At 36.5% G+C, this 25,409-nt stretch overlaps 1 protein-coding gene across 2 annotated transcripts; it reads right to left on the minus strand.

Moving 5' to 3' along the window:
* Positions 1–394: 394 nt before the first annotated feature.
* Positions 395–25,398, minus strand: DLD (dihydrolipoamide dehydrogenase). Of its 2 annotated transcripts, XM_004439281.3 has the most exons (14): positions 25,275–25,398; positions 23,713–23,791; positions 15,571–15,650; positions 14,978–15,046; positions 14,313–14,382; positions 12,776–12,876; positions 12,319–12,462; positions 11,775–11,876; positions 4,176–4,366; positions 3,355–3,525; positions 2,853–3,042; positions 2,288–2,425; positions 1,273–1,362; positions 395–1,176 (listed from the first exon to the last, which is right to left on the minus strand). In XM_004439281.3, exons 1-14 carry the CDS (start codon positions 25,311–25,313, stop codon positions 1,111–1,113), a joined length of 1,530 nt encoding a protein of 509 aa, XP_004439338.3. In that variant the 5' UTR covers positions 25,314–25,398; the 3' UTR covers positions 395–1,110. The 2 variants fall into 2 exon arrangements, with proteins under 2 accessions (XP_004439338.3, XP_087293452.1); XM_087437326.1 differs by lacking the exon at positions 14,978–15,046.
* Positions 25,399–25,409: the final 11 nt, after the last annotated feature.

The following is a 25,409-nucleotide window of genomic DNA, read 5'->3' on the forward strand; positions in this document are numbered from 1 at the left end:
CAGTATGCAAAAGTCTATTTAGCATTTAATACTTGGTTGTTTCAAAAAATTGCCCTTTTAAATATTTATCAATAAATACAATTTTATAGCACTCTTTAAAAAAACAGTCATTTACACCCAGCCAAGGATACACGAGAAATCCCCATAGGACAAGACAGCAGATTAAAGACTCCCTTACATTGTTTGCTTTTGGAGAAACAATCAGTTAAGTACCACTAAAACAGATGAAAGGGTAATAACCTTTTAAATACCTTAATACTGTCCTACCATGTGGAAAAAAGATACATGCAGGGTTATAAGAATAATAATAAAGAGTAATAAATAAGAATATACACTAGAGATAGTCATAAAAGAACTAGGAACATCTTGACATCCACTCAGAATAACCAGTAAATGAATATTTAAGACATTTATTTCCATATCTTCATTCCCCACTGTAATACATTTGAGTCTCCATTTAATATTTGAATTTTGTAGATATACTTCCTTAATTTAGTTAACTGTATAACTATACTTCAGACTGCAGACCTCAATGGAACCCTAAAAATCTAGCCATGTAAATTCTACCTCTAAACTGCAAGAATTTAGGGATTAAATAAAACAAGTGTGAGAAACCATCACTTTTTATTTACATCAGTTTATACACATTTTAATCTTACTCTAATGACTCTGTTTCCAACATGAAAACCAAGTTTAAAATAACTTGATCATTTTGCTTCATACACAGCTGTTCACATGCCATACTCCAGTTCCATCCATGTAAATAAATCCAACTTTACTATATCAGAAATAAAGGCTACTTAACATAAATTCACTGAAGCTGACTGTTCATAAAGAACATGAAAATAAGGGCTGAAGAAAATTTTCTGAGATGCTACTATAAGTAGCTTTTTTCTGCAATATTAATGCACTGAAACAAAATATTAAATTTATTTAAAATACAGATATGAGATTATTCCATTTTGTCCAAACCTATTAAATACTTTCCAAAAGTTTCATAATTCAGTCAGTCCTAAAAATTCTTGGAGCTGGGAGCACTTCCTGTTCAGAAATATGACCTCTACAGAAGCTCCTAGGAAATTTCAGAAAAAAAATATATAATCTTCTAATTTAAAAGTTGATTGATTTGCCAAATGATGCAGCCAGGTTTGCTTCTCTAAAAGCTTCTGATAAGGTCTGCAAGGGAAGAAATTTTTAAAATTAAAAAGCAAGTATTTGTGGGTCAGAAGAAAATTTAAGTAGGCATTAATTCTGTAGGTTGTTAATACTCACCGGATGCGCATGACAGACTCTAGCTATATCTTCACAGGATGCTCCATATTCTAATGCAAGAGCAGCTTCATTGACCATTTCACCAGCACCCTTTAAAATAATAAACCAAAAAGTAATTTTGTTTCCACAGCAAAAACTACATGCTAACAGCATAGATTAGTTGTTAGAGCAGTTAAATAACTGCCTCCAGTCAGGAAAAGCTTAACAGAAAAGGTGGCACAGAAGAGCTTAGGATCTGGAGCCAGATGGCCTGGATTCAAATCCTACCACCACTTACCTCAACCACTCACTGACTCTGTATGCTTCATTCCATTTATTCACCTCAAAAATGGGAATAGCAACACCCACCTCACAGAGTTGTAAAAACTAAAGTTAATGCATGTAAAATAAAGTTAATGAAAAATTACAGAGTAAGCACTCAAATGTTACACCAGATACATAAGATACCTGGGGGTGGGCAAATGTCAGATTCAGTGGTAGGAAAGGCTTCTTGTAGAAAGTAACATTTGAGCTGAGACCTGAATAATAAGAAGCCAGTCATGCAAAGATCTGAGCATTCTGGGCAAAGGGTACTACAAGCACAAATGTTCTAAACAAGGAACAAGTCTGGCCTGTTATGAAATTGAGAGAAGGCCCATGAGGCAGAAAATTAATGAGCAAAAGGGAAGAATGGAAAAGATGAGGTCTGAAAGACAGGAAGGACCAGATTTAGTGGGGCCTTGTATGTAACAGTCTGAAGTTGAAAAGGACCCCTGGAGAGTTTTAAGCAGGCATGTGGCCTGTGCATTTTTTAAAGGGATAATAGTTGCAGTATGGAAAGGAGATGATATGGTGGGCAAGACTGTGAGAGTGCTGTTGGTACCTTGCTAGAAACGATGCACAAAAAGGTCATATTCAAACTTTAGCTGGTAAAAAATAACCTCAGAATGTAAATACCAGGTGGTTTTAAATTAATCTACTAAACAGCAATGCTTTCCAGAAATCCTAATGGTATTTCTGGTTTTACAATACTCACTGGTCCTAGAATATGTGCTCCCAATACTCTGTCCGTTGATTTCTGCCCAAGAATCTTCACCATGCCATCTGTGTCAGCATTTGTCTTAGCTCTGCTGTTAGCAGCAAATGGGAATTTCCCAACTTTGTACTCAATACCCTGTGAGAGACAGAAAATGAGAACCTACATAAACTCTGAAAAAGTTCATTCCCATTGGTGAAATGATCTACATTTGTTCAGAAAATAAATCCCAAGAAGGTAATTCTTCACAGAGCATATTGAAGGAAAGACCAAAATGCTTGTTAATGAAATAGATTTTGGATACAAACACAAGGAAATGCAAATGGTGGTTCGTGTGGGTATATTTCAAAGCCAAATATAAAAGCTCTAGAATTACTAGTTTTTGAATACAGACAAGTGAATGATCTCCTTTATAATAGTAACAAAGGAAAAAATATATAAACTAAACTATAATGTTCTACATAGTTATTAGAATGCATTAATACAATAATAAAATAATTCTCAGCCACCAGTGTCATTAACTCAATTCACATATTGGAGTAAAACTACTCTCATTCAGAATTACCTCTTCTTTCAACTGCTCTTCTGATTTGCCAACCCAAGCAACTTCAGGGTGTGTGTAAATCACGGATGGTACACAATTGTAGTCAATGTGCACAGCGCCACCAGCCATTCCTTCAACACAGATAATGCCTTCATCCTCTGCTTTGTGAGCCAGCATTGGACCAGCAACCACGTCACCAATAGCATAGATACTACCATAGAGATCAAAAGAAACATAGTGAACTTCTGAAATCAGATACTCATTTTCAGTTATGCTATGGTAACAAAAATATAAGTTTCTATTTATTAAGTCACCAAAAAATATATCAAATATAGTTCTTCAAGTATCTGTGAATCGGGTTCTAATCTTTGGGTAATGAAAACTTTATTTTTGCTTTTACATACTGTAAGTCTACTATTCTTCTCCAAAGCCAAAGTATTTTTTAAGCATGACAAAAGTCTTATTTTCAAAATAGTGTTTGAAATTTTTAAATATTGAAAATGCAGATAATTAGCTGACTTACTTAGGAATTTTAGTTTGGAATCTGGTATTGATTGGAATTCTACCTCTAGGATCTAGTTCAATTCCAAGCTCTTCTAGTCCCAAATTCTGAGTGAAGGGTCGTCGGCCAATGCAAACCAAGAGTAAATCACAAGTGATAACCTCAGCTTTACCACCAGAAGCAGCTTCAACACTAGAAAATGAACAGTATAACTGTTAAACACACATCTACATAAACAGCTGGCAGATTTGGGAATTTAAGACCAGACATTTCTCAAGTATTGATGACACTTCTAACAGTGTAAGTTTATTTTATTATAAATATAACATAAACATAAGGGTCAGGCAATGAAGAAATGTACATATCCTCTGGAGGTCTATCATTAAAACCTCACAACAGGCAGTGTAACACGGGTTAAGAGCACAGGTCTTATAGTCAGAAAGATCCAAGTTCAAGTAGTGTCTCTGCCACTCATTAGCTGTGTGACCTTAGGCAAGTTATTTCATTAGTTACATAAGTATTTAATAAATAGAGTGCCAGGCACATAGGAAGCAATCTAATCAGTATTATTATGATTTCCCCATATATCTGTCTAAAAATATTGAATTAATTTTACTGAATGTTGGGAGTTTAAATTTTTCTGAATATATACTCTAAAAAAGTACATTACAATGAGAACACTGGATTAATTTTCTAGCATCAACTTAATCATGAATCAATATTGAGATATACTAAGCAATAAAATGGTCTTAAATTATAAAAAATATAATTCTGAAAATTGAGTGTTTTTCTTAAACACACAGACAAGGCTATCATATCAAAAACAAATGTAGTACACTTACGAGACATCAATTTTTCCATCTGACTTCTTGGTAGCACCAGTAACTTTCGTATTCAATTTAAATTTAAATCCTTGTTTTTGAAGGATGCGTTGAAAGTTTTTAGATATCTCCATATCAATTCCAACTCCACCAACATGACCCAAAAACTCAACTGCTGTCACATCTGCACCAAGTCTTTGCCAAACTGAACCCTGCAAATAAAAACCATAAAAATAAAGGTTTCTATAGCAAATGTTTACTGAATCATCTTAAATAATTTATTGTAAGATACTTTTTGTTAATATGTTCCAATTAGAAGCTCTGAGGTTTAAAATTAACACTGTGGCAAATATGTATAACTTCATGTTTTTATTCACTCATTCATTCATTTACTGAGCACCTACTATAAGCTAGGCATCATTTTAGGTGTTAGGCATACATCAGTGAACAAAACACTGCCTTTGGGGACCTTACATTCTGGTAGGGAGACAGACAAATAAGTAAAATTCATGCAGATGACAGTAAAGTGCTATGAGAAAAAAAAGCAGGAAGTAGAACCAGGACTACCGAAAGGAGAAGAGCTGCAATTTTAAATAGTGTGGTTGGGGACAGTCCTCACTGGGAGTGACATTTGCACAGAGCCTTGAAGAAGAGAGGGAATGAACTCTACAGGCAACTGGGCCAGGAAGAAGAGACAAGTGGGAAGGAAGGTCCTGAGGGGGAGGAAGTAGCCTCTTATTTATTACTACTAACTACTGATGTTTGCAAAGTATTAAACTGGCTACATATTTTATTTTCTCAACAGAGAAATGTTTACTTTTTCATTCAACTTACTGAAGGCTGGTTTTTTATTTTAACAACATTTTAACAATTGTAATTTCTGAATACTTACATGTGAAACAGGCAAGATGAACATAATTTTACAGCATTAAATAAAATATGAAAAACTATGAAAACATCCTTTGCAAGAATTTATATTAAGATCATCTAGTAATTTACAATATACCATAAGAGTTTACCTTTCCAATTAAATTAGGTTTGTGCATTCATTTACAAAAATGAATTTTTGTCGTGAGAGCTGAGTTAACTAGTAAGGCAACACCAATGACACTAAAAATCCAGTAACAAGCACATATAAAATTAGCTCAAAATGGATCATGGCCTAAATGTAAAACCCAAAACTATAAAACTTCTAGAAGAAAACACAGGAGAGGATCTTTGTGACCCTGAGTTAGGCAAAGATTTCTTAGCTACAACACCAAAAGCACAATCCATAAAAGAAAAAAAAAAAGACAAATCAGACTTCATCAGAAGTAAAAACGAGAATTCTCTTCTTCAAAATATATTAAGAACACAAAAAGAGAAGCCACAGACAAGGAAAAATTATTTGCAAAACATCTATATGATAAAGGATTTATATCCAGATTACATAAAGAACTCTCAAAACTCATTAACAAACAAACCCAATAAAAACCAGACAAAATATTTAAGCAGGCACTGCACCAAAGAAGATGTAGAGATGGCAAATAAATACATAAAAAGACATTCAACATTACAAGCCACTAGAGAAATGCAAATTAAAACCACAATGACATACTACCATTAGAATGGCTCAAATCAAAATATCCAACAATACCAACTAAAGGTGAGGAAGTGGAGCAACTGAAACTTACATTGCTCGTGACACTGTAAAATGGTGCAGCCACTTTGGAAAACCTAGTTCTTTGAAGGGTTAAATACAGAATTACCATTTGACCCAACAATTACACTCCTAGGTATATACTCAAGAGAAATGATAACAGACGTCCACACAAAAACTTGTACACAAATGTTCATAGCAGCATTATTCATAATAGTCCAAAGTGGAAACAACCCAAGTGTCCATCAACTAACAAATGGATAAACAAAACGTGCTATATCCATAGAATGGAATACTACTTGGCCATAAAGAGAAATGAAGTATGCATGAACCTTGAGAACATTATGCTAAGTGAAAGAAGCCAAACAGAAAATGCCACATATCGTATGAATTCTTTACATGAAATGTCCAGAACTGGCAAATCCATAGACACAGAAAGTAGATTAGTGGTTTCCAGGGGCTGGGGAAAGGGAGGAATGTACAGTGACTGCCATTGGGCATAGAGTTTTCTTTTTGAGATAACAAAAATGTTCTGGAATTAGATAGTGGTGACAGTTGCACAGCTTTGTGAATATACTAAAAATCACTAAAATGTATACTTTAAATGGGTGAACTATATGACATGTGAATTACATCTTAAAAAAGGTATTAAAAAAAGCAAACACTCCCCTGAACCTAAATCAGAATGGTAAGAAACAGTTTAAGAGTGTGAAAATGATAAGAAGCATCATCTTGAAGTCTATAATTCAAAGTGGGGAATGACGAGCACAGCTAGACAAGTGCCCTACTCTTTAGGAACACTTATCTCAAAATCCTTAATATCTACCTCTACCATTTATCTAGAGCTTATTAGACACCACGCACTGTGTCAAGTGTTTTAAATCTATTACCTTATGAAATCACAACAATAACCCTGTAAGGCAGTTATTCTTATCCCCATTTTATCCTGAATCAACTAGCTCAGAAAGGCTCATTAATTTAACACAGGCATGAAGTCATTAAGAGGCAGAGCTGAAATTCAAATTTAACCTGATTCCAAAACCTATGTTCTTTAAAGCACTACATTAACCTGGAAAGGAAGAAGGAAGTTAAACTATAAAAAATAAAAATAGTCATATGAATAATCTTTATGAGAAAGGAAAGAGACTGCACAGTAAGTTCTCTCAGTTTAAATTTTTAAAAAGACATGTAAAAACTAATTCAATACAGTAACAGACACCTAACACATTGTGTCAAGATATTTGAAATGACCCAAGGCTTATAAAAAAACCTAAAGCAGGGCCGGCCCAGTGGCATAGCGATTAAGCTCACACACTCGGCTTCAGCAGCCCAGGGTTTGCATTTTCGGATCCCAGGCGCGGACCGACGCACCACTTGTCAAGCCATGCTGTAGTGGTATCCCATGTAAAAGGTAGAGGAAGATGGGCACAAATGTTAGCCCAGGGCCAATCTTCCTCAGCAAAAAGAGGAGGATTGACAACAGATGTTAACTCAGGGCTGATCTTCCTCACACACACAAAAAAAACCTAAAGCAAAAGTGCTGAGATGGAAAAAAAGGAATTATTGCTTGGGGATATTGTTATATTGACCAACAAAAGAAAGTAAATCTATGTTATTCCTTTTTCTTGCTTGTTTTATCCACCTATGAGAATAATTTTCAAAGTGGAGTAAATAGAAGAAATATCATTAAGCAAGAAGTGAAGCCCAAAATAAGAACAAGCAGTCATTTTTGATGAGTTAACTAACTTCCCAATCAAACAAATTAGATCATTAAGGTTGATAACAGACACTGTCAGCCAGTGAACAGTGAGAACTTAATTAGCATGAGAGAACTGTCAAAAGGTGGCAGACAGGCAAATATTGCCTACATTTACAAAAATGGAAAAAAATAGATTCTAGAAAAGAATAGATTCTAAAATCTGGAGCAGAGGTCAATCCCTGCTAAATACTAGAAGAGATTAGTAAACAGCCAGTTTGATAGTCATTAGACACCACCACAAGCGTTCCAAACAGGTCATGTAAACTATCCTTATTTTATTTTCTGAAAGTTTTTCTAGACTGGTTAATATAGTATATTTTGCTATCAGCAAGGTGTTCAAAAAAAAGAAAATTTCATGATATCCTTGTAGATGTGATGGATCAACAGAGAATCAAATATGTTTGTAACTGCTTAAAGACTGTAGTGTCGGATAGCTTTCAATATTTTGTACTGACAACTTGAATGACACCAGAGAAGGTTTGATTAACCAATTGAGATAAGATTAGATGATGGAGCACATGCCTTAGCTAACATGCTTCCCAAATTTACAAATTACACAAAACAAGAAAAAGCAGTTAAGTGTAAGAATGACAGAATCAAGACAAAGACATAGATTGGAATAATGGGTGCAAGTGAACAAGATTAAATTAAAGCAAAGTTAAAGGTTCAGAGTCCTTTATTTAGGTTGAAAAAATAAGAACTCCTCAAGCAAAAGATGTGAGGTTTTCATCTAACAACAAGCTCGATATTTGCTTTAAAAAAAACCACTAAACTGATCTTAAAGGATTACATTAAAAGAAGTATATTACACCTATCAAAAGAAGTTCTCTCCAAAACTTTAGTTTTGAACACCATTTACAAGTGATCCTACAGACTAGACTGGATCAAAAGGATGACAACAAAATAATGGATGTGGATATAGGAAACCTAAGTAAGAAGCATTAAGAAAAGCAATAGAGATTCAAATATGAATAAAACTCAGTTCCTGCCTTCAAGGAGCATAAGGTTCTGTAGGAAAGACAGACATAAACAAATAAATGCAAGATACTCTTATTAGTAGATGGTACAAAGATGTAGCCACATTATACTAAAGACTCAAAGAAGGAAAGACGAGCTTTCTTAGAAAAAAGAAATCTTCACTAAAAAGGTAACTTCTAAGCTAACTTTTGAAAGATATTTATTATATCAACAAATGTTTATTGAGCAATAATAATAATAAAAGCTAATATGTGAGTACTTATTATATACCAGCCACTATGCTAGATGCTAAAGACACACAGTAAATGAAAACAGCCATGATCTCTGCCCTCATGGAGTTTATGATTTAATGAAAGAGAGACAAATGAACTATTATCAAGAAAGTGAGAGAAATATTATAACAAGAAGTACAGGGCACAGTGGAACACTCAGCAAGAGTACCCAAGGACATCTGGGGTAGTCAGGGAGGGGCTCATAAGAGTGCAGAAACTGGCAGAGGGAAGGAATGTTCCGAACAGAAGGAAGGCCTTCAGATAAAACAAAGAGCACGGCTTGTTCAAGAACTGATATTTCAATATACCTGGAACACAGTTTGTTTGAGAGGGAGAGGGGCTAGAAATGAGGCTGGAGATTTGAGCCAGCACCACATCATGCTGGCCTTTAAACAAAATTAAAGAGTTGGGATTTATCCTAACAGCCATAGTGAGTCATTGAGGCGTTTTTAGCAGGAAAGGGACATGATTACATTTGTGTTATAGAAAGATCACTCCAGCCACTCTGGGGAGAACAAACTAGAAAAAAGATGAAAGAAGCCAGAGATGCCTAGGGTAAGACATGATGCTGGCTTGAACTGGGATCTAAGTAGATGCATGAAAAACGGAGGATATATTCATGAGATGTCTATCAGGTGGTATCACATTAGGACCCAGCAACTGACTCAATATGGGGCAGGAAAGCATGGGAGAAATCATGTATAATTCCCAAACTCTTGCTTAGGCCTCTAGATGGATGGCAGTAGCTCTCACTGAGATGGGAAATGTTAGAAAAGAAACAGGTTCTGCTTTGTTTGTTTGGGGGTGGAAGGGGGGGGGGGGAGCAAAAGCTTAAGTTACTACGTTCAGTGAATTGAATGTCTGCGAGACTTACAATACTAAAAATTAAAGGGAAAGCTGAGAAAGGGGAACCTGCATAGAAGATAGAGAAGTCAGCTCAAAGGGTAGATGGAAAACCACAGAATATGGAATCAGAGAAGCTAGGAAAAGAGTTTCAAAGGCAAGAAACTCAGCAATGCTGACTGCTACCAATTAAAGAGGTGAAGAAAATAATCCCCTGGACTGAGCAATAAATCCATTCACGTGCTGTCAAGAGCAACTTGATGGCACAAGAAGCCATGGACTGAGGAGTGGGAGCTGATGAAATAGGGCGTGGACAACTCTTTCAAGAAGTCTGGTTGTTGGGGTCGGCCCAGTGGCATAGTGGTTAAGTTCGTGCACTCCGCTTCAGCGGCCCAGGGTTTGCCGGTTCAGATCCTGGGTGTGGACCTACGCACTGCTCATCAAGCCATGCTGAGGCAGCGTCCCACACAGAGCAACTAGAAGGATGTATAACTATAACATACAACTATCTACTGGGGCTCTGGGGCAAAAAAAAAAGGAAAAAAGGAGGAAGATTGGCAACAGATGTTAGCTCAGGGCCAATCTTCCTCAAAAAAAAAAAAAAAGAAGTCTGGTTGTGAAGAAGCGAGAGGGAAATTAGTAACTGAAGGAGGACATGGGATCAAGAGAAGGCTTACTTATGTGTACACAGCCTATGTCTATGAGTGCAAATGCATCTGAGCATGTGTGTATGGCACATAGGTGCCCACAGAGAGGCATGTTTAAATGTAAATGAGAAAAAAGCAAAAGTAGGGAAGAGTTTGAAGACTAAAAAAACACAAAAATAAAACTCACAAAACCAAGTCCCTGAGAAGGCAGGAGATGATGCACTACCAAGAACAGGTGAAGGGCTGAGTCTCAGGGAAAATAGCATTTCCACAGTTACAGGACAGAAGATCAAGAGGACTTGTGTGACAACAGGTAAAAACATTTTCAAATCTAGGGCATCAAGTTGAAGGAGTTCTCATCTGATGGTTTGTCTTTCATGGGATATTTAGGAGACAAGGTCATCGGCAGGCAGGAGAAGACAGTGTACCCACAGAGGTCTGAGACAAATGGGAAATGAAACAGACACTGCAGATGCCAGCTAGGGAAATAATGGGACTGTCAGCAACGGTGAGGTTCCTGTTGAGATTTGTGACCAAGAATTTATACAGGCTAATCTGTAGGGTGTGTGTTTTTCTCCTGATGTAGTCAATAGCCTGGGTATAGCATAAAAAAGGCAAACAGCTGAATTCAACAAGGACCAGAGTTTTGCCAGGCAGGTGTGACAGAAAAGCAAGGCAAAGGACTCAAGAACACCTGTAAGAGAGTGGTTAAAGCAATGGACTATCGAATCTAAGCTGATCAGGAAAGCAGTCAAGACAGGAAAGGGCAGACAGCAAAAACATAGAGGGATCTACGGACTAGAAAACCTGATAAAGTTAAAGAGCCTGTACACTAGAATAACTGAGTAAAGAGAGGAAAGGAGGTTATGGTTAGAGTCTGAATTTGTGATTTCACAAGTAGAGCAATTCTTGGTGATTACAAAATACAAGAGCCCTGGGAAAGGATACCTAAAATGGAGGAAAGAGGTCACTGGAAATACAGGCAAGTTGCCAGATGGACAAGAAGGGAGAACAAGGCAGGCAGAAAGTATGCAATACCATGGTATTCAGAGAATTCCAAGTACTTTAACATTTCTAAAACTTAAGAAGAATCAAGATGAGGACAGATAGGAAGGGAAGAGCCAGATCATGTAAGTCATGGCCTTTATCTGAAATGCAATTTGCTCAGAACCAGAGCTATCTTCTGAAGGGCTGAAGAGCCATCAAATTCAAATATGTGAAAGGCTGTTAGATTTTTTTAAAAAATTAGTCCAGTTTTAGGGAACAGGAAGGGTGGAAGATGCTGGGAAGCAGATTTTAAAATAAAAGAGAGTGTTCTAATGACTAATGATTACATAAATAGGTTGTCTTGAACTCTTTATTACTAGACGTGTTTAAGCAAAACTCAATGCTGATCTGTCTGCAATGTTATACAAAGAATCAAACAGTTAAGTCACTTTCAACTCCATGGAGGTAATAAGAGACAGAAAAGACATCACTTACCAATTCTACACCTATTACTCCTGCACCAATGACAACCATCTTTTCTGGAACTTTTTTTAAAGATAAAGCACCTGTAGATGACACTATTGTATCTTCATCAATCTATTAAAAAAGACCAAAAGAGAGAATCAAAATTATTTGGAAAACCTACTGATTTCTAAACTGTGATCTTACTAAGTATAATCACTAAACATACTAAAGTCATTTATTTGTTTTGAGGTATCTATGAGTTCTATCCTTATAGTCAATTTTACCAAATCTCCTTAAAAATGCTCACTTAAAATTTTATCATTCAGCATTTCAAAACAAAATCATCAATTTCAACTTCATATTGAATTCAAATATATCTTAATATAAAATGTTCTATTTCTGGTCAAAATCACTGCAGAATAAAGACAGGCAACTTCCCAAAGCTGAATGACTGTAAACATATAGTATTTCAGTCAGAGACCTCTCATTCAAAGTGCATGAATAACACAAATAAAATAGTTTATAAAATGTATTTCTGAAGGAAGGCTGTGACAGTTGTAAAAAACATAAATACCGTGATTCCAGGAAAAGGAGTAACTTCTGAACCTGTAGCTATAAGAATGTTCTTTGTATCGATAACTTGAGTGCTGCCATCAGCTTTTGTAGCGGTGACCTGATTTTTGCCAGTTATCTTTCCATATCCATTTACATGAACAACCTTTATAAAATAATGTTTATAAATTCACAAAGTTTAAAATGATTTTCTGATGAACAAAAATAATTAATAGTAAAAAATACTCTATTAAATAATTTATCCAATACAAAATGCTTCCTTACTTAGTGATGCTACACATAGCGCAGCAAAAAATTTGTTAATAACGTCAGGGAAATCTATTTCAGGTTAGCATACTGTTTTTAATTAAATAAATATCCCCCAGTAGCCACGATCTAATAGCATCACTCTATAAGCATAAAGCAATATTGAATGTGTATATACAATAAGCAAAAATCTGAACATTAAACACACTGACCTTATTCTGTTTGAATAAGTGAGCAATTCCACCAGTCAAAGCTTTTACTGCAGTACTCTTCTGCTCCATCATCTTCTCTAAATTCAAGCGAACTTCAGACACTATAATTGGTTAAATAAATCTTTAGTCCTTAGCTAAATTCTTGAAGCAATGTGTGATATTTTTCAGTAATCAAGGTCTGGAAAATTTCAGCCTAATGCTTACAGAACTGTATAAAAGGCAGTACTAAAATTTTTTAATTTAATAACTGCGATAATAATTGTAGCCGGCAAAAGGCCAAGAGCATCATATCACAACAGAACCTACCAAACACTGTCCACCTATGGGAAAAATGCAGTCCAAAGTAAAACATTATATCTCACTGTGACAACATATTCTCCAAACACCTTATAACAATTATAAGTCTGGAAGAGATTTAAGCAGAAATGACCAAGTAAAACATCACCTGAAATTTTAAATAAAAGGGAATGCTAAATTTCATGAAACAAAAACTAATAAAAATAAACATCTGAAAAAAACTTCAAATACAGAAGCTTAATATAAAAGTTTAATCAACCTGATTTTAATCACTCATTTAACTCAGAAGAGAACTCAGAAGCAACAATATAAGATAAAGAAGTTCAACTCAATAGAACTTTAGAAGTAAGGATATCTTAGAAATTGGCTCATGCAACCAACACCTATCTTAGAGATGAGGAAACAGAGACCCTGAGAGATCTGATTAACTGAAGGTCATAAAGCTAGAACATGAAGCTTTACCTACAATGCAGGTCTCTTGACTAACCCTGTCTCTTCTTTCCTTACTGGGTAAGGAAACTGGGTTTGATTCTACTTTTCATCTAGTTTAATATGGTATTTACTTTAGTGTATATACATCACCTCTATACCCAATGAATTGCCTACACCACAGCCCATTCTTTCAGAAACCTACTGCTACAAAGAAAAAAAAAAGGAAGGAAAATTAACACCCCCACCCAAAATATGTTTAGGCCCTTCCTAGAACAGACTATCCTTTTGGATGTATCTGTCAACAACAATAATTAGAGAGAAAGGATGAAATGAAAACAGCCCAAACAGAATGGCAGGAGACAAGACACACCAAATTAGAATGTTATGAAACGTCTTTCTTTTCCACTATGCCACATCCCTCCCTCTCACTTCTGCTCTTTCCACTATCAACAACTTAGGCAGACCAACCTTCCTTCCTTTATCATTATCTGTCCATAGCACTCAGGAATCCAGACCCTAGCCCTGGGATCCCACCCTGGGATCTCCAGGTTTCAGGGAAACAAAAACTGACTCTACATACAAAAAGTAGACTTCACGCAAAAGTTGGCAAAGGAACAGAAGATGTCATAGTAAATGTCTGGATTTAAACCTTCTTTCTTAAGTAAATCTCTCTATACTTTTAGGATCTTTTTCTTACTCTTTCCTCACAAAACATATTACACACTCATTAAATACACACAAGTCTTTAGCCAGAAGTGTCAAGTCAAGTAAGGCTGTTAACATTGCTAAATATGAAAGGTATACTTACTTTCAATTCCCCTAGATGCAAAATCTTTTCCCTGGGCCAAATGGTAATAATGAGAGTTATTTAATAAAGCCTAAAGGAAATAAACAGATGAAATTATCAAATGTTCATAAACAGACTATATACAATCAAAAAACACTTATGAAATGACATTCTCTACATGGAAGACTACCTAAGTCTACATAAGACTACCTCAATTCAGTCTCTGTTCTTATGTAATTAATCTAAGACAAACAAAAATGACATAAAAAACGTTCAATGAACAAGAATGAAAAACAAAACATCTTTATTTTCTTTAAAAGCAAAAGAATAAGTACACACTTCAGTGCGGCAGGTGAAAAAGGCAGTCATGTTTACATACATAAAGGAGCTAAAAGAAGAGTTTACTACTTCTTATCTATTGGTAAAAGAAAGCTAAAGAGAAAAATGGAACATCAGAGTCTGTTTGAATGAAAAGGCTAGGCATTGTGAGACAAGGAAGCTATTTCAGGAATGTATGGCAGACTGGTGACAGCACTCTAAGTTTTACTAAGAAAAAACATGTTTTTTATCATCCATGGGTTGTTTATTTTTTAATAAGTGTATTAGTCTAATAGTCTAGTCTCAATGCATCCTTCTAGTTTGGTGGCTAATGAAAAATCTCTGCACTGTATAAAACATATGCTCACCTTAGATGGAATACAACCAACATTCAAGCATGTTCCACCAAGTGTTTCATTTTTCTCGACGCAAACTGTCTACAACCAAAGAAAACATTAACTGCACATAACCTGCAATGTTTCAGCTCACTAAAATTCCAAATGTATCTGTCTTAATTCTTCTACAAAACAAGCTACTCAAGCTGTGTTTGTGAGAATGAAATATAGAGTCCTTTATAATTTTTCATTTGAATAATACTAAACTCAGTCTAACCCAAAAGTGAATTGTTTAAAACATATCTGTTTGACATCACTGAATACATGCTTTCAGTTCCATTACTGTATCTTGCAAAATGTGGAAGAAACACTTTAGAAAAAGTGTCATTAGAAACAAAATGAAAAGTGCTGGGGGGAAGGGAAAAATAATGGACTTCACTTTCCATTTCATGAGAATAATACAACCATTATAATAAACCCTGTCTTCACTACTCTCAGGCTTAAATATAATTTACAGAATTAAGAAATTATTTACCATTATTATTTACCTGCAAAGTATTTTGTGAATATGATCAATTCATCCGAAATAAAAATGAATCAACACCTAGTTTGAGTCTAAACCTTACCTTGAAGCCCAACTGGGCAGCTTTAATAGCAGCAACATAGCCTCCAGGACCAGAACCTATCACTGTTACATCAGCATCAACTACAATAAAAGCAAATTGATATAAAACAATAAATTGCTTAATACTGACCAAAAACAGTACATTAAAAAACCAAAAAATCTGATATTTTAAACCTCAAAGAAAGTGCAAATAACAACCATTTTCTACACAGTATTATTTTATTTCTAGGTATTTGATATTCTGTGATGTAACTGAAAATGGCATAGATTTTTAAATTTCATTTTCTATTTGTTCATTATGGCATAAGGAAATACAACTGAGTTCTGTATCCACTGACCTTGCTGCATTCCATACAGTTTTACTTAATGATAACAGATAGGTATTTAGAGACACTGGAAGACACATCTGTACGAAGGAAAGAGCCTGAGCTTTGGAATCGGACATACTTGGCTTCAAATCTCAGCTCTCCACTTACTAGCTGCGTGACCAAGTGACTTTTTCTGTCATATACGAATGATAACACTGCCTTAAATGACTGATGTTAGGATTAAATGAGATAATTTTGTATAATACCTTAGTACTGTCAATAAATTTAAGACTGATTATACCCTTTTCAGGTACTTAACTTCTGAGATATCAGGGGAAAAAATCAGCTTCCTGTAATACACAGCAACTATGTTTTGCACTTTATTTGAATACTGATAAAATCTGTATAGTTTAAGATAACAGGCTAACCAGAATATTCAATGACACTATCTTTGAATATATCAATGACCACTATTCTGGACACTTATCATATAAAGATAAAAAATTGAAAATTATCTTTGATCAGCACACTTAGGAAAATAATAATTGTAATACAAATGTAAAAGTAAGTCCAATTATTTCCATTCTCCTCAACCCAACTTCAAATAAAGCAACGACTTGCAAGAGTTAGGAGACAGTCTCCCTTCTCCTCCCCATCCACTGTCCTTAGAACCCCAATTACTCCAGCATTTAGTAATTTATAACACACTTTCAGATATAGCATCATGTTTGATTCTCAGAATTTCCTATGAGGAAGGCAAGGATGGCATATATTTGACATTTCACAGATAAACACTAGGTTCCAAGAGGTCAATTAACTTGCTAAGGTCATTTAGCAAGTGAGTGCCAGAGACAAAATTAAGCTTTTTGTCTCTACTTCCAGTGGTCTTTCCATTATTCAATACTATTCCATTCCTCAGTTTCAACTATCATAAACTAAAATCCCCAAGAGCAATCATCAAGCTTTATAATTGCTAGCTATCTGACCTTAGGTGAGTAATTTAACCTGCTTCATCTTCAGTTTCCTCATCTGCAAAATAAAGACCACAAAAAATCTACCTCATAAGGTTGTAATACAGAATAAAATAATGTATGTAATAGTTTAGCATAGTACCTGGAACATACATGGTAAGTACTTGCTACATGGTAGCTAGATTCTGACCTACAAAGATGGCAATTTTAATTTCTTATCATCCCCTCCCCCACAAAACACCTACCCCTTAGGGGATGGGAGTGCTAGTATCATTGAAAAAATTTTTGCTGGCCTGAACAGAATCATAAAACCTCTGTGCTAGAAGATAACTATGAAGTTATCCAACTCAATTATCCACAAAATCTAAGAATCTTTCCTACTGAATAAACGAAAGCACTAATTCTCCTTGGTTATATAATTAGGATTACTCAATATGTGAAAAAAATATACCTAGTCCAATACATGAAAAAAGCAGTTTCAATTTTTACCGATCCATTTGTGCTTTCTGGCCACACTGCTTGGTTCACTGATTCGCATTCAAAATTAAGTATATAATAAAATGTATTTCTATTTTCAAATCTTGAACTAAATGATGAGCTAAACAATATCCCTTAATTTGGGTTCTAATTTTTAATTTTACAGTGATATAAATAAAAGCTACAAGAACAGATTTCTTTGCTAAATTTTTAACATCTTTTCTGATGAAAATATATGGATTTATTGAATAAATTTAAATACAGAAAAGCCAAAAAATTTGGGTTTTGTTTCCCAATTTACTATGTGATTTTAGATTTTTTTTAAACTATAGAAAATATCAAAAATTCAAAACAGTTCACCTCTCACTGAAGATACTAGATGTACCATTCCATCAGAATACCACTATAGTGCTCAGAAGCACAAAAATGAAGGGAAAAAAGAAAAGTCTTTATCTAAAGATTTGTCAGCTGAGAATATAGGAGGGTATGATCCAGTGACAAACCTTCAAAAATAAGCCAGTATTTAGGGGAAATATACCAACGTCTGCAATTTACTTTGAAATGTATCAAAAAAGTAAGATGGATTGATGGATAATTGGATGGACAGATATGTGATAATGTAAGTATAATAAAAGCTTAATGAAAGAATCCATGGGTGTTCACTGTAAAATTCTTATAACTTTTCTCAATGTTTGCGATTTTTCATAATAAAATATTTTAAAAACAAACCAACTAGCTCTCACCTGTACCAAAGGCTGCAACCAAGTGAAAGTTAACAACGCATGATTCTGACTCACCATCTCCTTGTCAAGAAGCATTTCTCAGTTTGGTTCCCATATATAGTTTAAAAAATCAGGATATAGAAAAGTAATCAAATGAAATACATTAATTTAAGGAATACTTGATGGGAAATTTCACAAAATTAGCATCAGCCTTTAAGAGTGAAAAAGAACAAGTGAAAAGGATATACAAATTGATAGCATGAGAGAAAGATGACTAAGTTAGCAAAAACGGCAAAACACAGCTGGATAGCAATCTGCATTTCAGGTGGCAGTGAAATACCAGGAGAAGGCTATCAGGTTGATACTTTAAAAAATATTGGGGTACAACGAGAGGTGACTGACTTAAACATGGCAGTTAATGCCATGAAATGAACTGAAACAGAAACAGCAAGAAAAAGTACTCTACAAGTTACTCTACAAATGTTACTTATAAATTATATCATTATGAGGAAAATAAGGACACCACATTATCAAGGCCACCACTGAAATAAAGGTATCAGATTACAAACCAATTGAAATCATCAACAAATCACAAAATGTACATTAAGAAGTCAGTCTGGCAAGCTCCGCTTCAGCAGCCCAGGTTTGGTTCCTGGGCGCAGACCTACACCACTCATCGGTGGCCATATTTTGGCAGCAAGCCACATACAAAATAGAGGAAGACTGGCACAGATGTTAGCTCAGGGTGAATCTTCCTCAACAAAACAAAAAGAAGTCAGTCTGCAATAATATCTTCCATTTGGGTAATTTACTATGTGCCAGGCAGTGCCCTAATGCTTCATGTTGTCTTATTTAAGCCTCGTTACATCTCTATGACATATATTATTACTATTACTATTACATTATTACTATTACCTCCACTGTACAACTAGTAAGTGATCTAGCCAGGTTCAAACCAGTTTTAGATTCTGAAGCCTATGCTCCTATATCATTATATTCTAATGCCTTCCAAAACATTCGGATGACCCCATAATCTCCAGGGCAATCAGGAAGTCCAACTAAAATGACAAGAAGCTCCTTCATTATCAAAATGAAATCAACAAATATTTATGAATGCCTACCCTATGAGGAAATCATCACTACCTTCAATAACTTTACATTATAGTTAGAGAAAACAGGCACATACCAAAATGTAGTTAAATCAATATTATTACTATTACTATTTTTTTATTATTATCATTATTATTATTATTTTGTGTGTGTGTGTGTGTGTGTGAGGAAGACTGGCTCTGAGCTAACATACATTGCCAATGCTCTTCTTTTTGCTGAGGAAGACTGGCCCTGAGCTAACGTCTGTGCCCATTTTCCTCTATTTTGCATGTGGGATGCTGCCACAGTATGGCTTGATGAGCAGTGCGTAGGTCCACACTCAGGATCCAAACCTGCAAACCCCAGGCCGCCGAAGCAGAGTGCCCAAACTTAACCACTACGCCACCGGGCTGGCCCCAAATCAATATTATTTTTGAAAAGAAAAAAAGGAATTGGAAAAGAGGTATTATAAGGCAGTAATCACTAATTACCAAATCCACCAAATGAGTATAAGAGCTACTTGGTAAGGTTTATTTATTGTTGTTTTCTTGGGGCGGGGGCTGTTTTCAAATTATCTATGGCCTTAATCTCCAGTATATTTCCATGACCTTACTCCATAGACACACCCTATACTTGTCATCACCCAAAACCGCTCAGCCTCTAAAATCTTGAATTCTATTACTTTACTTTCTGATATTAACCCTACAACCTCCTAGTCCATAAAGAAGGAGAAACACAGTAAAAGAAGAAAGGATTTAAAGTAAAACAAACCTGAGTTCAAATATGAGCTCTACCGCCTCTAAATTCTTGGGCAAATTATTTAATCTCTCTGGGCTTTGACATAACTTAGGGATAACACTGACCGTAATACCTACGTCCCAGGGTTGTGAGGTCAGAGATAATGTATGTCAAGACCCTGGGAGGATGCCAGTTGCATACTAGGCACTCAATAAACGTTTCTTCCCTTCTCAGATCCACCTCCCAACTTGAGTCTTGCAGCCTCCAGTCTCATTCCCACCCTCCATAACACCCTGCACACTGCTACCCCAGTGTTACTCCCTGCTAAAAATCCAGCTCAGACCTTATTCTCTTGCTCTTCATGGGTTTCCCTGTCTCTTGTTGGATAAAATCCAAGTTCCTAAATACAGCATCCAAATCTCATCAATAACTATCTCTCCAGACTCATCCACCTCCCACCACATTCTGCTTATCCATCAATACCATGCAGTTTAAGCTTCAGCAATAGTGAATTACTTTTCGCTTACACCCACAGAATTATGCTGGTATGTACATTCTGTTCCATCTACCTAGAAATAAATGTTAACAGCATGCATATCACATTACAGACACTACTCTAAGCTCTGGGGCTACCTATAAATGACATAGCCCTGGTTCTTATAGTCTAAAAAGAGAGAAAGAAAAACAACTACAATAAAAACTCCAATCTGAAACCAGAATGATCTTTAAAAACAAATCTGATAGTATCAAGCCCCTGCTTAAAACATTTCAATGACTTCCAACTGCCTTTAAAATAAAGGATCTGGGCCAGTCCCGTGGCTTAGCGGTTAAGTGGGCACACTCCGCTACTGGCGGCCCGGGTTCGGATCCTGGGCGCGCACCGACGCACCGCCTCTCCAGCCATGCTGAAGCCGCGTCCCACATACAGTAACTAGAAGGATGTGCAACTATGACATACAACTATCTACTGGGGCTTTGTAGAAAAAAAAGGAGGAGGATTGGCAATAGATGTTAGCTCAGAGCCGGTCTTCCTCAGCAAAAAGAGGAGGATTAGCATGGATGTTAGCTCAGGGCTGATCTTCCTCAAAAAAAAATAAATAAATAATAAAATAAAATAAAATAAAGGATCTTCATAATCTGGAGAAGTCAAATCTCAATTTTCAACATATTTCAGCCACACTGGCCCTTTTCAGGCTCCTTAAATGCATTATGCTCCTTCTCACATCAAAATGTTCCACATGCTGTTCCTTCTACGTGGAACACCTCCTCCCATACCCACTCCCACCCCAACCCTTTTCAGATATCAACATCATTTCCTTAGACAAGGATTCTGTGACCATTCCCAATCCATATACAGATTTCATAGCTCCCTATGCTTAGCCTGTGGAGTTTTTAGCACAATTATAATTAATTATTTGTTGGATGTTTGTCTTCCCCAAATGGACTTTAAACTCTATAAAAGCTAGGTCTTATCTATCTTGTTCACTGTTGCATCCCAGCAACTAGCCCAAGAATAGCACATAGTAAGTATTCCATATTTGTTGAAATAATGACTGAATAAATAAAAGAATAAATGAATGAATGGATGTAGCAAATGTAAGTACTTTAAGTCTGTTCCTGTCATGACATGGAAGGTCATATCAACCATAACACACAATACTTTTCAAATCTTGATGAACTTGGTTCATACAAACATCTCCCAGATGTTGTAACAGGGACTGTATCACAATAAGCTTTGAACACATCAAGCTGGGGTCAACGAATACTCATCTAAAGCACCAGACCAAATAGAACAGTGATTAAGAATGTAGGGTCTAGAATCAGAAGAATTTTCTGAGCTCTGTCATTTCCTAGCTGGGAACCTCTCTTGATTCAGTTCTTCAGTTTATAAAATGAGGAAAACAGCACATATTTTGTAGGATGGCCACAAGGATTAAAGACTGTGCCTGAGACAGAGTAAATCCTCAACGCATCAGTTAATACTATTGTTGTTGTTGCTGGGTACTTACTTTGTACCAGCACCAAACTGGAGGGTTGTGACAGAGTGTAACTAAAAGAGACACAGTCTCAGGGTTCATTTATTCAATAAATATGTACTAAACAGTCACAGACCTTGCCCTAATGATGTGTGCATTCTTGAGGAAAAGATAGCCATTAAATAAATACCTCAGATGAATATAAATACGTTCATAAAATGCTTGTTACTTCATCCAACCAAGATTTTACACACTGTATCTATGGGGCTACTAAGGGATTTATAATTTACTCAACGTCTAGGGATCACTAAACTGTTTGATTCATGGGTGCTCGGTTACCGTTGTTCCACTACAATCTAAGTTCCTGCCCAGGGACTGCCTGTCAAATAGAAGGCACTGAACAGATCTTTGCTGAATGATTCCAAAGGTGCAGAATTAGCCATGAGAGGTCTTTAATTGCATGATTTGGAAATGAAAATCTAACATTTCTCCTCTTGTGTGAGATAAGAAGATCTAAGTAATATTCCCATTTAACAAAACAAACAAAGGGTATATGCCAATTACATCTCAATACAACTGAACGGAAAAAAAGAAGGACAAAGGATATAATGGGTTCAACTTTTCTCCCTACCATCAAATTAGTATATCTAAAGGATTTCTTGACCTGTTCAAAGCTAGGATAAATCACTCTCTGTTGGTCACTGGCTACTAGAATCCTCCCTCTACTGTTTCTTCTATGAACAAAATATCCAAAATAGTTTGACAACAGCTAAGGATACAGGATAAAATTATTTCACAGAATGCAGGGAGACAGATGGTCACAGCTCCCCCCAGGTAAAGGTTTCCACAATAAAGCTTTAAGACCTCACGTGCAAATTATAATCATATAGGTGATTCCAGTAAATGTCAAAACAGATAATTTCAAATAATCAATATCCTTGGTACTGGGAGGCCAAAATACCTACCACAAGTCGATTAACTTCCTGTTTTAAATACTTAAAAAATAAAATACGTATCCTTTATATAAACTTCAAAAATATAAAAAAGTATAAAGAAAATATCCATAATCCACAGCTTCCTTTCAGAGTATATCCTTCTAGTCTTTAAAATGTGCTTTTGATAAGCTCATCAAGATTTTCATGCAGGATATCAAAAAAGTCATCTCACCATTCTAAACAGTGTTAAGCAAACAACACACTCAATCTTATCCAGTGGACAGAATTAGCTTTTCAAATGTCAGCATATAAAACTGCTCCCCGGATCGAAATCCTTCAGTGGTTTCCCAGCACACTTGGAGTAAAATCCAAACTCCTCAGTGTGGCTCACAAAACCCTCCAAGATCGAATCCCTGCCCATCTCTCTGATTTTACATTCTATGGGTCTCTGTTCCAGCCACACCAGCCTTCTTGCAATTTCTTAAACCTCACAAGCTAACTCTCACCTCAGACCCTTCTCACTGCTGTTTCCCTCTGCCTGAAATAACCTCCTCACTGCCTCACTTCACTCAGGCCCTACCTCAGACATCATCTCCTCAGAAAAGCCCTAACACCCTATCTAAAATAGTCTCTTTTCCTCCCAATTACCTGCTTTAATTTTCAATCACTTCCCAAAATATTTACTTGTCACTTGTGTATTGTTTGTCTTTTACCATCAGACTATAAGCACCATAAGAGCAGGGCGTTGCCTTGTTCACTGCCTGGAACACGGTAGGTGTGCAATAAACTTTTAAGTGAATAAATACAGGAACAAATGAATTCTACGACAGATTATCATTAGTTACTCTAATACTCACTTGCTTTTACATTTAAACACAAAGGAACTGTAAGCTAATTTGACGAAAAACTGTTTTACTAAGTACTTACTTGGTTGGTCTGCATAAGTTCTCAGAGGCACTGCAGAAACTCCCTGTAAGCCATGAGATATTCGATTGAAATGGCCTCTCTGGAGGAAAGAAAGAAAACGTTCTTATTATGTAAAATACAAACTCAAAACACAGAACTACTAAAGGTTGACGAAAACAATGTTTTGGGGCAAATGTATCAAGCACTGATTATTAACGTATCTTGCATTGCCACACAGAGGTTACATATCCACTTCTCCTTTTTGGAAACAACAATTATTCAAACTTTTCAAACTCAGTTTGCCACACTATTCTTTTATTATGACTATTCAACAAACCATCTCATACTTAACCTAACAAACAAGTTTTTCAATGGCGTTAAATTTTACTAAATTTGCAGAAAACATGACTAATTTTTAGCACCACAAATCATTTTAATGTCATAATTAAAGCTCTTAAAGTTGTAATTTAAGTACTTTAACAATCTACATTATGACAATCCTTTTATTCGTAATTATTGTTTCCTAACTCAAATCTACTCAAATGTATAATCTATGTTCCTGAATCGTCAACTAGGAACAGAAAGTTAGACACGCTAACTTAGGAAAACGCACTATGTACTCATATTCAAGAGCTACTACAGTTTTACAAACCACATCATAATCTCCACAAGTGAGACACAAAGAAACAAAGCAAACAGCTCCTATCACCGCAGGCAAATGAGAGGCAGTGACAAAACCTACACTGATCTAGTAGTGTTCTCCATTCCAAGGCAATTCTTGCACCTGAGGTCAGGACAGCAGACCAAAGAGCAGCAGACTAAATGTCTGCTGAGTTTCTGAGTCCTGAGTTTCTGTCCCAGCTCTGCCTCTCACTAATAGTCTGACTTCTAGTACGTTACCTTAACTTTTGGGAACGCAGGCTACTCATCTTTGAAACAAAGGAGACTGATCGCTATAGTATTATCTGAAGGTCTCCCATACTCAGTCACGATCCCACCTGTATACAACCTGGCTGTATTTGGTACGAAGATGAAAAGGGAAAGCTGTCTTAACGACAACTTGCTGCCATTAAAAATACAAACCTCCAGGAGGGAAGACAATGGACACTAGCTTAAAGGTGCAAACACCGACCTTTGAGAAATTCCTAGGGCTACCTGTTGGGGTTACCTCTGTGGATTCAAACAGTGGCCCCAAGGTTACACGCCCACTGCAGAAAGTTAGGCTACTCAAGGGCCGGAATTAGGAAAAGGCAGAAGATATGAAGAGCCAGACCATACCGGGCAAGGGCGACCTATACTCCCTCCGCCAAGGTGGACAGACCTCTCTGCGACCCGGACGCCCCACGGCCTAGGCTTGGGAGTGGAGTGCGTGTGACCGCTGGCCGTCACAACCCAGGAGGACCTCTCCACAACCGGACACTTTCATCCGAGCCGCCGCCTAGGCAGAGCCGGCTCAAGGGCGGGGCCGCGGCTGGTTCCCGGCCAGGCCGCGCCGGCCTCTCCCACCCTCACCGGTCAGGCAGAGTCCCAGATCCCGTTGGCCGGCCTCTGGCGCGGCGCGACCCCACCCAACCGGCCTTCACCTTGGCCAAGGAGCAGTACACACGACTCCAGCTCTGCATTTCTCCGGTGTACTTTCTTTTCCCCCAATGCCTCCAGCTCCGCCAAGCGCCTCCACCGCCTCGCCAAGGTCTCCCCGCCCTGCGCATGCACAGGCG

The sequence above is a fragment of the Ceratotherium simum genome, chromosome 1 (assembly GCF_057802395.1).
Source record: "Ceratotherium simum simum isolate JZ-2026a chromosome 1, ASM5780239v1, whole genome shotgun sequence".
Taxonomy (NCBI): Eukaryota; Metazoa; Chordata; class Mammalia; order Perissodactyla; family Rhinocerotidae; genus Ceratotherium; species Ceratotherium simum.

What these genes read in the sequence shown, in the direction of transcription:
- DLD (XM_004439281.3), bottom strand. Translation starts at nt 25,313, where the DNA reads ATGCAGAGCTGGAGTCGTGTGTACTGCTCCTTGGCCAAG. An exon ending in TTGGTTGTATTCCATCTAAG is followed by an intron (nt 14,383 to 14,977) that starts GTGAGCATATGT and finishes TATTTCCTTTAG; the next exon opens with GCTTTATTAAATAACTCTCA. An exon ending in GAGTCTGTCATGCGCATCCG is followed by an intron (nt 1,177 to 1,272) that starts GTGAGTATTAAC and finishes CTTCCCTTGCAG; the next exon opens with ACCTTATCAGAAGCTTTTAG.